The 15064-nt window shown below is 34.0% G+C and overlaps 1 protein-coding gene across 1 annotated transcript in view; it reads right to left on the bottom strand.

Moving 5' to 3' along the window:
- The window catches only part of chn1 (chimerin 1), a 90390-nt gene extending 76120 nt beyond the window's left edge, over positions 1-14270 (bottom strand). The window contains exons 1-3 of the mRNA XM_056465320.1: positions 13880-14270; positions 4331-4369; positions 2025-2080 (exon numbers count right to left, since the gene is read on the bottom strand). Of these exons, the coding sequence (XP_056321295.1) occupies positions 2025-2080; positions 4331-4369; positions 13880-13898 (114 nt within the window). The 5' untranslated portion in view covers positions 13899-14270. The remainder of the gene's footprint in view (positions 1-2024; positions 2081-4330; positions 4370-13879) is intronic.
- Positions 14271-15064: the final 794 nt, after the last annotated feature.

Below are 15064 nucleotides of genomic sequence, written 5' to 3'. Positions count from 1 at the left end.
AAAAAGCAATGGCAACATAACAAAGTGGTGAATGCTTTACTGTTCAAATCTTTTTTGAAATGTGTTGCGAAAACCAGAATTGGAGTACATGTTTATCTTGAAATTTTTTTTTTTAATAAATAAATAAATAAAACAAGTCACAGGAAATTTAGAAATCATACATTTTTTATTTGCGTTGTCCATAATGTCCCAACTTTTTCTTATCTGGGGTTGTAAATATGCTGTGTACATGTAATGTAATTCAATTAAAATGCATTAAAAGTTTAAATGCATACACTGGATATTATCAGTACAAATAAAATAATTTAATTATTCTGACCACCTTGATTAAATCACTTAAATGATCATCAATAGGTCACTCAAGACAGCTGGCAGTGACAAGAAGATATCAGAGCTAACATGAACCATAGCAGAGTGTGTTCATAAATCACCTGCAGGCAGTGCAGCGTCAGACAGCGAGTTTAAATGCTCCTGCTTTTCTCTAAACTGGAGGAAACGCAAAATTATCATCATACAGATGAATAATTCAAAAGCAGCATCTCGCTCCTTAATTACTGCCACTAATATCAGCCTGACTAATGGAGCTGTGTGTATATTGCACGACGCCTCTGGAGCTTCCTAGAAGTCTAGACCATGGTGTAATTAACGCACACATTTGTAATTCAAAGAAGATGGGTGACCTAAATACAACTCTGGCTGATCCTATAATTTACCATCCAGTAGAATATATATAGATGAACTGATGGTGGAGGTGACAGGGTGGCTCAGTGGTTAGCACTGCCACCTCACAGCATGAAGGTCGCTGGTTCGAGTCCCAATTGGGTCAGTTGGCATTTCTGTGTGGGGTTTGCATTTTCTCCCTGTGTTACCGTGGGGTTCCTCCGGGTGCTCCGGTCTCCCCCAAAGTCTAAACACATGCGCTATATAACAAAATTTGCCGTAGTGTATGAGTGTATCTTGAGTTTGTGGTAGCCACGAACCTTATTTAAGCGATTTAACTGAAATCCCGAGGGAACCGGAACTGCTAAAACTCGCTTCCAGGTTTTTGCATACAAATTAGCGTCATAGTTCCTCCACTCTATTGAGATCAGTTTAAACATTAGCAACATATTATTATTAGCTATTTGATAATGTAATCATGCCAAAAGCTAAAGATATTAATTACCATCCCGCGTCCAATAGTAAAACAGTCCAATGTAGGGCTGAACAGCATATCATTTCAGCATCGATATCGCAATATGCGCATCCACAATGGTCACATTGCAGGATGTGCAATGTCAAACTAGTTTTATAATGACCCAGAGCTACATGCTAGTCATTGCAATATTTAATCATGAAGTTAGCAAAACATTTATTATTTATGTGTGTGTTTAGAGCCTGTGATGGTGTCAGCATTTTTAAAAGTCACTTTAAAAGTATTCAGGCATAAGAAATTACGTTTTTAACTTTGAGAAAGATTAATTGTATTTATGTATAAATATGCAATGAAAACGACGGTGTTATTTTACATATGATTATTACATTACATCTGAATATCGCTAGACTCAAATCATAAAGCACTGTGCATTTTATCTGTAGAATGTCATTACGTTCGTGTATTTATCAATGTTTGTGATTGGTTTATTAAATTTTATGCAGATGCTCTCCTTTCTAAAATCATCCCAATGCACGTAAAACTCTGAATCTGAAATTACACTCATTGTATTTATATACACAAAACCATACACAGCATGCACAAGTATATTATTAGGGAAATATGAACTTTTATTTTGGATGTGATTACTCATTTGACAGCACTAGTTCACATAAATAGCTTGGTCTAATATATGCTACTGTTGTAGTGTTATTGCAATAAATAAACCTGCTATAATTAAGACAAGGCATTGACTCATTTGCATATTCAACAACCCATGCATCGTGAATATTTTCACAGGACATAAAAATAACAATGACATCACAATTTGGATTACTGAGCATTAGTTATTAGACGTTGAGATGTGTTGTGTTGGTGTGTGTTCGCTCACCTCTGATGTGCAGGTGACTCTGCGTGGATGTGGCGCCTCCTGCTGCAGCTGGTACACTATTACAACACAACATGCATTTCAGAAGAAGGTTTTATTTCATGTACATGACGTAAATTATCCATTTCTCAGTGAATATAGATCATATAGATTGGTGCATTATTAAATGGTTATATTCATCTTTAGGAATAGAAATATTTGAACTGAATTTTATATATTTTTTTGATTCTCTTGATTTTTCCTCTTTAGTTTAATATGTTTTATTGGGTGTACTCATTTTTTTTTGTTGGTTTCAATTTTGGCTTTGGTACTGACAAATCTAATGTATACACTCAAATATTTAAGCAGGGCAAAACAGAATCTGCAAACATGCTTTTGCTAATTCTGTGCAGAATTTTGTAAAACTATATACAGTTGAAGTCAGAATTATTAGCCCCCCTGAATTATTAGCCCCCCCTGTTTATTTTTTTCACCAATTCCTGTTTAATGGAGAGATTTGTTCAACACATTTCTAATCATAATAGTTTTAATCACAAATTTCTAATAACTGATTTATTTTATCTTTGCCATGATGACAGTAAATAATATTTGACTAGATATTTTTTAAGACAGCTTATAGTGATATTTAAAGGCTTAACTGGGTTAATTAGGATAAAGAAAGAAAGAAAGAAAGAAAGAAAGTAAGTAAGTAAGTAAGTAAGTAAGTAAGTAAGTAAGTAAGTAAGTAAGTAAGTAAGTAAGTAAGTAAGTAAGTAAGTAAGAAAGAAAGAAAGAAAGAAAGAAAGAAAGAAAGAAAGAAAGAAAGAAAGAAAGAAAGTAAGTAAGTAAGTAAGTAAGTAAGAAAGAAAGAAAGAAAGAAAGAAAGAAAGAAAGAAAGAAAGAAAGAAAGAAAGAAAGAAAGAAAGAAAGAAAGAAAGAAAGAAAGAAAGAAAGAAAGTAAGTAAGTAAGTAAGTAAGTAAGTAAGTAAGTAAGTAAGTAAGTAAGAAAGAAAGAAAGAAAGAAAGAAAGAAAGAAAGAAAGAAAGAAAGAAAGAAAGAAAGAAAGAAAGAAAGTAAGTAAGTAAGTAAGTAAGTAAGTAAGTAAGAAAGAAAGAAAGAAAGAAAGAAAGAAAGAAAGAAAGAAAGAAAGAAAGAAAGAAAGAAAGAAAGAAAGAAAGAAAGTAAGTAAGTAAGTAAGAAAGTAAGTAAGTAAGTAAGTAAGTAAGTAAGTAAGAAAGAAAGAAAGAAAGAAAGAAAGAAAGAAAGAAAGAAAGAAAGTAAGTAAGTAAGTAAGTAAGTAAGTAAGTAAGAAAGAAAGAAAGAAAGAAAGAAAGAAAGAAAGAAAGAAAGAAAGAAAAAGAAAGAAAGAAAGAAAGAAAGAAAGAAAGAAAGAAAGTAAGAAAGTAAGTAAGTAAGAAAGAAAGAAAGAAAGAAAGAAAGAAAGAAAGAAAGAAAGAAAGAAAGAAATAAGAAAGAAAGAAAGAAAGAAAGAAAGAAAGAAAGAAAGAAAGAAAGAAAAGAAAGAAAGAAAGAAAGAAATAAGAAAGAAAGTAAGAAAGAAAGAAAGAAAGAAAGAAAGAAAAGAAAGAAAGAAAGAAAGAAAAGAAAGAAAGAAAAGAAAGAAAAGAAAGAAAGAAAGAAAGCAATTCGCATCTTTTATTTATTGATTTAGTGGCTAATTGGTAATAATTAGTACAATCTCATTTGTACATTCTAAATTTTCTTCTAATTTTTTAGCCATTCACTGATAATATTTATTTACTTGAGTAAATGTTTGTTTTTATTTGTTCATTTCAGTGATTTTATTAAATAATTAATTAATTCAATTATATTTTAATGCCATATCAGCAGCATTGGCTGTATTTGTACAAATACATTTGTACACTTGTACAAAGTATTCAATATATAATTTACAATCATAACAGTTTCTTAATAATCATGCATCATACAAACAAATAGCAAACAAACAATACTGACAAAAACAATCATATAAAATAGTTCAAACTGATCAATGATCAATATTATACATTTCCTCCAGAATTTCCTCCATTTCCTGAATAAAACCAATGTAATATCACTTCGAAATATACGATCTATTAAAATATGTTTCTGAAATGCGGTGAGGGTGCCTCGGAAATGTCGTAACAGTCGGAAACAGCACTTATCCACACAATTCCTCTGTGTTGTCCCAACACAAATAGATTAAGTTAACATTTACAAGTTTAAGTGGATTGAGCATAAACAATTAGCTCATTGTAAATAAGTAGTTTGAACAAGCAGCAAAAACAATACGCTTTGGAGTGTGTTTGTGTATGAAAAAGCAGACTTACAGTAGGATTTCCACACCGGGGGTCTGTACTCGTCATTATCTGAAAGAAACAACGACACAATTTTAATAAAAAAGTAAATGTAAATGCATGAAAAGTACATTTAAAAGAGACGATGGCTCACATTGTTAGAAAACAAACTCATCTCTGAGCCAACCTTGTGTAACATTGCACATTGTGAAATTACTGTATTGTGTCTGACCGCTAATATTTCAGCAAACTAGCTTTAAAACAGAGATTTGTTTATTATTGAATTGTCCAGTGATGACGTGATAGGAGTATTTAAAGGGATAGTTCAGCTAAAAATGAAATTTATTCACCATTAACAAGTGTTTCCAACCCTCTATGAGTTTCTTTTTTCTGTCGAACACAAATTAAGATATTCTGAAGAATGTTGTAAACCTGTAACCATTGACTTCCATAGTAGGAAAAAACAAATGCTATGAAAGTCAACGATTACAGGTTTTCAGCTTTCGTCAAAACATCTTCCTTTGTGTTTAAAAGAATAAGGAAAGGGAGAGTAAATGATAGACTTTTCAGTTTTGGGTGAACTGTCCCTTTAAATGTCTGAATGATTGGGAAACGCTGACCTCTGCTGGACAAAAGCAGGATTTTTTTCCCCATGCAGTCTTCATTAGTGTTGGGGAAAGTTAGTTTAGAAAGTAATGCGTTACAATATTGAGTTACTCTCCTAAAAAGTAACTAGTTGCGTTACTGTTTACTGTTTATGGAAAGTAATGCGTTACGTTACTTTTAGGTTATTTTTGCATTACTTTTTCAGACATGGCTGAGGCTTGATTTCTTTTAGAAAGTGCAGGGTTTTATTCTCCTTATTTTAAACAGAGTTCTGTAATTAACAACACACTGTATAACCTACACCTTCATTTACCCTTACAAAAAACACATCGAAGAATAATAAATGTAGGATAATGTTACCTTCAGAGAACTTCCTGACCCCAAAGCTATACATGCCATATATGCAGATTAATTAAAGTTTAAAGCAACGTGTTTGCTGCTTTTGTACTTTTTGTCTTATTAGTGAAGTACAAACCATTTTCAAACACAATTCCCTTTCTTCCATGTGTTCAGAATAATAAATGCATTCTCTCATCTTAATTTTAATTCAGCGATTTATTTTTAAAAGCTAGTTAAACTAAAAAAGTAACTTGCATTACATTTTTAAAAAAGTAATAATAAAAGTAATATTATTACGTAACTTGCGTTACATGTAACCCAACACTGGTCCTAATATATTTTTATATATTTAAGTTAAATGTTTGTTTCTTACTACTCTGCTCCTTTTATTTTACACTGCAAGTTAAAGATAACCTAAAGATGTACCTAAATGTACATTTCATCAAAACAAAAATATAGTAAAAACTATTTTATCATTTAAAATATAATTTAAATCTCTGAGTGCAGGTACATTTTGCGTCTCCAAGATAAATCTATAATTTTTTTTTTTTTTTTATACTGAACCTTTTTTGAATAACTTTCAATAATAATTTTTAAATTACGTTATCTCTAATGATAATTAGAGATGGGACACTTTGGGCTCTATTTTAACGATCTAGATACAGAATCTAAAGCGCATGGAGCAAAAGCATTAAGGATGTGTCTGAACCCACTTTTGCTATTTTAAAGACGGAAAAATATGCTCTGCGCCCCGGCGCATGGTCTAACAGGGTTGTGCTTATTCTCTTAATAAGTTGTGGGGGTGTTTTGAGCGTAACGTGCATTAAACCAATCACAGTCTCATAGGGCTGGACGATACGGCAAAAATTTATATCACGATACATTTCTTAATTTCGGTCGATACGATATTATTCTGATATCGATATGGACAATAATAAAAAGCCAGGAAAAAACAGCTAAGAACGTACACAATGGAGGTCTGTACGCACAAATGTCTGCAAACTGAATTTGCAAAGTCTATAATTCCTCCAGGCTCTTACAACTTTAAAAATAAATAAATAAAAACAGTACAAAAAAATTTATGTTCCATTTTTATTCGTATTTAGCCTTTACAATCAAGAAATGTGAAATAAACTATCAAATAAATAAAACTCTCAGACTCCGCTTATATATATATATAAATATTGCTGCTAATAATAACAATATACTAATGCAGATTGTCATGAGTTGTCATTTGTGTATTGCCGTACATCCTGTGTGTATTAAGCAATGTGTACACATTTAAGGCGCATAACTAAAGCGCTCTGCGCTGGACTTTAGACCTGCTTTTAGCTGGTCAATTGCACAGTCTATTTCAGTTCCTCAAAATAGCAACGCACCAACAAAGTGCCTTAACACACCTCCTGTATAGACAAGCACACTAATGAGTCCACAAAGCGGAGCAAATGGATTTGCCATTTAAACAACGTGGCACAAAACAGTTTTATGCACTGAGTATATATCGGCAGCATCTAATGATCAAATTTAATTAATTGTATTTTAATAATCACACTTCATAAAAACAGAAACACTTTGATTGACATTCAAGGGCTCCGCCCTCTTTTGAAAAGAGCACAATCTCATTTGAATTTAAAGCGACAGTCACCAAAACACCAATTAAGATCAGAGCCTAAAAGGGTCAGTTTCAAAGAGTTAGAAAACATTATTAGTGGGGTAGTTTGAGCTAAAACTTTACACACGCACCCTAGAGACATCAGAGACTCTTTCTTTTTTATTATTATTATTTTTTTTTAGGGGTTTTCACCTTTAACTGATGGGACTGTAGAGAGTTTTGACAGGAAAGTGTGGAGAGCAGAGAGAGTGGAAGGATCAGCATAGGACCACGAGGTGGCAATCGAACTCGGGTTGCTGTGAGTACCGGAGTGCATGTGTCGACTCACTAACTACTGATGCCGACATCAGAGACTCATTTTAAATCTTCTGAAAATGGGCATAATAGTTCCTCTTTAAATAAAGCGGTGATAAAACACACTTTTCAACGCTAACACACTCATGAGGACACACTGAGTGGCGTTTCTGTATTCATTTTTTTAGGTTGTCAGGCAACGGTGAGCTGTTGATGGCTCTCCAAATTGTTCATTACAGCATTAATGATGGATTCTAGCAGGAAAACACAGTGGAAATGTCCAGCTGATGAACAATAGAGCACAGCAGAGGGAGAGGCCCTTCACTTCACTACTGGCCCCGTTCATTACACTCAGAGGAAAGACCCCCGACAGCTTCCTCTTCCTTACACAGAAACATCTAAAATAGAGGAAGACTATGAAAAAAAGCCTATTATTATTAATAATCACAAGAGGTGCTTCCAAGAGCAGAGCATTGGAATATATTCAAGAGCAGTGTTGTACAGAGTAACTAGTTATGGTAATTTTTGACTGAAACAGTAAAGCAATGGATTTCTTTTCATTTTAAGATCATTTAATGTAGTTATAATTGCTCAAATGTCTTAATGACGTAAGAGGGACTAAACAACTAACTATGCAGTTTGACAAATATTGCAGCTGTTGGACAACATAATGTACTTTTGAGGCTTTTTTTTTTAATTTCGGAGATTCAGCATGTTCACGGCCATCAGCCTGTCATACTGAGCATAGCAAAGAAGGTTGACGTTCCGTCACAAGAGGGCGACAAAGACCACATAATAAGTCCTTAGAGGAGAAAAACTCAGCGTACATTTCAAACTACAGCTGATCAAATTAATATAAAATAAGGTAAGGGACTTTCTAAATCGATCTCTCTCTGTTGGATGTTATAGTCCTGTATTTATACCATAGTAATCTGGTAGTGTTTGCTTTGCTTTGGCTTTATAGCGGTTAATTATTGTGATCTTCCGATTGCAACAGAAATACTGGGAAATCTCTGTAGACTGATGGCATTTCATGCTGTTCAGCATTATAACCCTAAAATGTGAGCAAAATCAGCCATTTCGCACTAATACTTGTGTGTGTGTGTGTGTGTGTGTGTGTGTGTGTGTGTGTGTGTGTGTGTGTGTGTGTATATATATATATGTGTATATATATATATATATACATATATGTGTGTGTGTGTGTGTGTGTATGTATATATATATATATATATATATATATACACACACACACACACACATACATACATACACACATACATACATACATACATACATATATACACACATACATACATACATAGATTTTTCTTTTGTTATTCAGGTATTTTGCAGAATAATTAGAACTCTTAACTAAAGAAGGATAGACTGATCAGACAACTCAACATGCTAGAAGAAGAAAATGAACGTCAGCATATTGTATGTATGAAATATTGTGTCATTACATTAGGACACTGTGTTTGGTACATATATTGTTTATAAAATAGCTATAATAATAGAACTATATTTGATTAATTTGATGATGTTAATATATTACACATTTTACAAACAACTAAAATGCTTTGGCAAAGCTATACAAAATGTACACTAATAAAGCAAGTTAAACTTTAAAGAGCCCATATTATGGGTTTTTGAAAATGCCCTTCCATGTAGTGTGTAACACAGCTCTAAGTGAAGTGAAATATCCAGCTAAGGCTTAAATCTGTAAGTGTACAGTGTTTAAAACTATTGATTCATCTATAAAAGAGTCGACTCATAGTGCTTCAAACGAGTCGTCTTGATAACGAGTCATTAGGTGTTTCGCGATGACGCAGCCACGAAACACAAGCCTCGCCAGTAGTTACGCGCGCAAACCAGGGAGATTTGAAACCTGCGGCCCCGCCCACTAACACAGAAAAAACACTAGACACACACAGACGCCGCCGGTCGAATGAAGTCACGCTGTGCTCAGATGGATAATATTGACAGTCTCTACTCAAAGATGAGTTGTGAACTGTGAAGAGTCAGTGGTTGAGGTTTATTCACTAGTGTAAGTAAGTGCGATTAAAATTGTTGCCTCGGTTAACTTGCAAATTATGTATTTATTGTGTTTTGTTACTTGTTAACCTGGTACAGTACACGCGGTTACTCTTTATATTCTCTTATCACATGTAAGCCACGTTAAAAACGCGATGCGTGCCGCTTTGTTTACGGATTTAACGTTAAAGGCTTTTGTGAGCTCGCGTTCCACTGCCGTTTGTCGTTGCTATGGTGATCGTAAGCTAGGAGACAGGAGACTCGCGTTGCTTTCCCTAGTTCTTCTGAGGAGCGTTGTGTGTGTGTGAGAGAGAGAGAGAGAGAGAGAGAGAGAGACTCGCGTCGCTTTCCCTAGTTTTTCTGAGGAGCGTTGTGTGAGTGTGTGTGAGAGAGAAAGAGAGAGAGAGAGAGAGAGAGAGAGAGAGAGAGAGAGAGAGACTCGCGTCGCTTTCCCTAGTTTTTCTGAGGAGCGTTGTGTGTGTGTGTGTGAGAGAGAGAGAGAGAGACGCGCGTCGCTTTCCCTAGTTCTTCTGAGGAGCGTTGTGTGTGTGTGAGAGAGAGAGAGAGAGAGAGAGAGAGGCTAGGAGACTCGCGTCGATCTCCCCAGTTCTTCTGAGGAGGGTTGTGTGTGTGTGCACTGTGACTACTTTTATATAGTTGATTACCAGCTGGGCATTTCACTCTGTCTCGTGCTGAAGCCTGTCACTGTCGACCAATCGCAGCAGGCTGTCATCGGTCCAATCAGCGCAGATTAGCTTCGCGCTGAGGAGGGGGTTGGGAACAAATGAATCGCTGAACGATTCATATGGGAGTCGCTGGGATAATTAGGTAAAAATAAATGCAGATTATAAGACCATCAAAGTGTTTTATGACCTTGCATGCATATTAGACTGTTGTTGGAGACCCTTACAACCTAAATATGACCCTATTTCATGTATAATATGGGCTCTTTAAGGTTTCATTTCTATTGTATGTATATTAGAATTTAAAGGTTGAAGTAATTGTGGGGAAAACTGGATCATTTTGAGCTTTTGTCAGCTAGTTTCATCTTCCGGGTTTAGTATAATTTTTGGGGCGGATTAAAATCGGTGACGTAGCGCGAATCTGCTATTGGAGTGATGACGCATCGGTTTCTCATTATTATTCATAGCCGAGTTGGTCAAAGCTGTATGTGTGCAGCAATCATTTTTGTCAGAAGAGCTGTGTGAGAATTGGAGAATGGCGGACTTTTTCTTTTCTCAGTTTAATTTGTTAGTATTCAGACACATCGCCTATATTCGTGCTGCTGTGTTCATCTATTTTGAAAATCCTCAAGACTACTGGCAGGATTAATAGTTGGAATAGACACGGCAGGAGAACTGCTGGGCTGCTGTTCACTGTGTCTGCATTCAGACCCGGGGATTGAGGAGAAGAGAAGTCCTCCTCATTTATAGCGTTTATATAAACACGATTATCTTTATGATGATATAATAAACTGTGGTTATGTGTATATGAAATTACAAAGAACAAATGTAGCAGGACATTAAATTACCGTTTATTTATTTGCATGTTAACTTTGTAAACTATAAAAACATGGGTGTCCTCACGGTTTGTCTCTCATTTTGTGAGCCGACTGACAACAGTTGTTCGCTCTCCTCTTTTTCCTCTGCTCTGCTGGCCACGCCCATTATGAAAATTCTGAGGTAGACTTGAACCGAAAGAGGGGGGTTTCATGACCCTTTAAGTTGATTTTATTATTGAATCAAGTAATTGAACCACTCATTGAGTAACTACATTTAGAAAGTTAGAAAAGTCATTTGAACAGTTTTAATGCTGTTTTAATTCCTTTTTTAAAGTAACTTGCCAACACTGTTTAAGAAGAATATATGAGCAGTATATCTTCATCAGACAGTGACTCACTATGGTAATCAGTGTATGATTCAGCATTATATATTAATAGAGCGTCTGCTTCCTCATCCACAGATAAGAGCTGCAGGGAAAAACTCGAGTTTGGAACTTCAACAAGTGTTTGAGGACACGTGATACTGAGACCTGTCATATATTTGGGTACACAGGCTGGTTTTAATGCACATAATGCATTAAAAATCTGAATATTATTTTTTACATATAGTGGGTCTATTTAGACTTAAAGAATCGTTGTTTAATAAAACAGTCATAACTTTAGATTATACCTGATCAGGAACTTCTGATGACTACAAATGAGTGGATGGGGGGGAGGGGGTTATGTAAATATATTTCATTTGTATATTTTAGTATTTTGTTTACAGTATGTGTGTGTGTTTACACATATATACATAAATATACACAGTAAACACATATATATTATGTAAATACAAACTTTTAGCATGGATGCTTAGAAAATAATACAAAACGTGTTCTGTCAAACGATTAATCTGTTTGACAGAACAATTCTTTCTTTATTACTTTCTACTCACTCTAAAAAAAAAAGAAGACTGGGTTATTTTTTAAAATTTTGGGTAAAATATGGACAAATCCAGATTTTGGGTTATATTTTGTCCTATAAATTTTATTTGAAAAAAATTAACCAGGGGTTGGTTTTGTCCATTTTTTACCAAGAATTGGTAAACAGCATTTATTCAGAGTGTATTAAATACCAATACTGAACACATTATAGAATACAGAATTGAATGATTTAATTATTTATTGAATTTATAACTCACCACTGATCAAACACAGTCTAGATAACTTATATATTTATTTTAAACATGTACACAGTACTTTAAAAAGTTTTCAGACTAAATAAACTCTCTTGTAAATGAACTCTTTTAGATGAAAAAGCAGTCAGTGTTTCATGCTGTAATGGTTTGTCAACAGTCAAACGTGTTTTTGAAACAAGGAAAAAAACTATTAAAATCTGAAATAAAATTAAATAAATCTTGGGTTAAATATGAACAAAGCCAACTGTTGAATAAAAGTAGTGTAAACATTTTTATTAGAAAAAAATTGACCCAGCAGTGGAGTTATTTACATATATTAGCCAAATTTAGGTTGAAATAGCCCAGCATTTTGTACTGTATACAATTAAAGTCAGAATTATTAGCCCCCCTGAATTATTAGCCCCCCAATTTCTGTTTTAACGGAGAGATTTTTTTCAACACGTTTTTAAACATTTTATTTTTAATAACTCATCTCTAATCACTGATTTATTTTATCTTTGCCATGATGACAGTAAATAATATTAGACTAGATATTTTTCAAGACACTTCTATACAGCTTAAAGTGACATTTAAAGGCTTAACTAGGTTAATTAGGCAGGTTAGGGTAAAAAGGCAAGTTGTTGTATAATGATGGTTTGTTCTGAAGACTATCGAAAAAAAATCTAGCTTAAAGGGGCTAATAATTTTGACCTTAAAATGGCTTTTAAAAAATTAAAAACTCCTTTTATTCTAGCCGAAATAAAACAAATAAGACTTTCTCCAGAAGAAAAAATATTATCAGACATACTATGAAAATTTCCTTGCTCTGTTAAACATCATTTGGGAAATATTTAAAAAAGAAAAAAAATCATAATCAAGTGGGGGCTAATAATTCTGACTTCAACTGTATATATATTTTATAATTTCACCCACATTTAAGAAAATGTTTTAAATAAACCCCCAAAGGTTTTGGGGCGAGGGCAATTTTTTATATTTAGCATTTCATGCAGAAATATTTTATGTTGTAATTACATATATTTATGTTATTTTTCCACATTCTTGATCAAGCATTTGCCCTGATGCTCTAAAAAAAAAGGAAGAAACAGTATATTTTGAGTAAATTTAAAATGCTTAAATACATGAGATTAATATATAACAAATTATTATATCTAAAAACTACTCATGAGTTGTAGGGAATTTGTCATTTTCTAATTGATTTTATTTGATCAAAGTATTTTATTGCTATGTTGCAAGTGCTGAAAAGCCCCAAACTTGAGATTTTCAGATTATAGATTTTATAGAAGTCTATTTTTGCACTATTTTTACATCTATTCGATTTTACAGACGGTCTAAATTCAGCCATGTTTTAAGCAAGACGTCTATTAGATGTCTTTTAAACACAAAATTGCTTGATGGGATGTTTTAGAACGAGATGCTGCTTCTGAAATGTGTATTTCCAGAAATTTATGTCTTCAAGCTGCTTTATGTATATATACATTAACTAATAATCGACCGAAGTTATATAAAAACTTACTATATGACGATGTATATCATTATCGCGGTGATGATGATTTTTATTGTTATCGCAATATGATATTTTTGTCATATCATCCAGCTCTACCTGTTGCCATGTATACTGAGCAACAAAGCAGATCCTGAAGATGAGGGGAGAATAACACGACGGCGTTTTCCGAAAAATGACACACTGCAGGATGAAGTCAAAGTTATTTTGATAACATGATCTCATTGTGAGGAGAACTGGAAGTGTGTTTGTCCACACGAAACAATAAAAACACTATTGTTAACGTTACTCCTGAGGGGAAAAACAAACAATTACCCACCGTCTCGTGTTATCAAGCTCAAGTGTTAATATTATATTATATTACACACACACGAACTGAAGCTCATATGAAATCTATATATGTGTGTATATGTGTGTGTGTGCGTGTGTTGTCCATCACATACATATACATACATACATACACACACACACACACACGTTGTCACACAGACTCATAATAATAAATAATGAGGACTCACCGAACACATGGATGGCCATTGCAGACAGTGATTCAGCCGGACAAAGAAAAAATCAACAATGACCCGCCTTAAATCCTCACAGCTTTTCCATACATAAAATAGTCCTGTTATATGACGGATACGCTCAAATTGTAAGGACGAGAGGTTTTGCAGAATTGCCCGGTGTCTGAATCCTGCATAAGCGATGTGTTACAGGCGTTTGCAGATCAACTTTAACAGGGACAACTAAACGGTGAGCACCGGGAAACGGGCAGAGATGAGCGGGGTTTGCGGCGGATTATGACCACTTGCTGATGCGTCGAGCGCGGTGTGTGTTTTTCGCTGCAGGTCTGGAGGTCTGGAGCGCAGATTCACTCCTTACATTCCCAGCATTGAAGTCGCCATCTTGTGAGACCACATGACCTGACACATACACACACACACTCGCGCTCTTTTTCCTCAGGACTGCCGCCTCCTCATGGCGCGTTTCCATGGAGACACACTCACGGTGATGAAGATGCTGTGTTATGAGTTGATAATTGAGGTAAAGTTGGTTTTTAACTGTGACACGGTGTCTATGTTGTACTTTGAATATTCGGTCTAGCATGTAAGTGTGATTTCAAAACAACATTAGCACTATACTGACAGTGAACAATGCTGTACGTTGATCGTCACTGGCTGCTAATGTGATGTCTCCAGTTAAAATTAGCAAGTAATACTTTTCTGAAGTGATATTATTAAGGATCAAGTCTAAATGTCCGAATAATAAACCAACTTTACCTCAATGACTTCACAATGTGACGATTATAAACTTTTTTGGACTGACATAAGACGGTAATTTAAGATACAGCAGGATACCCACATCATTATAGCATCATTTTTTGTGACACTGTACAACAGTGATTAATATTTACATTAGCCTACTGTGAGGCTTGGGATTAGGGTAATTGGGTAATTTAATAAATAATATGAATAATTCTCGTTATAATTACCAAGCCCGGTTTCAGCCGTGAATTTTAGGGTGGGCATTTGGAAAAAAGTATGTGCATATATATATATATATATATATATATATATATATATATATATATATATATATATATATATATATATATATATATATATATATATATATATATACATATATACATATAAATATATATATACATATTTTAGTCTATGATATATACATATATATATATATAT

This window comes from Danio aesculapii, chromosome 9 (genome assembly GCF_903798145.1).
Source record: "Danio aesculapii chromosome 9, fDanAes4.1, whole genome shotgun sequence".
Lineage (NCBI taxonomy): Eukaryota > Metazoa > Chordata > Actinopteri > Cypriniformes > Danionidae > Danio > Danio aesculapii.
The sequence above is the reverse complement of the archived record's forward strand: the minus strand, read 5'-3'. Positions and strand labels throughout refer to the sequence as shown.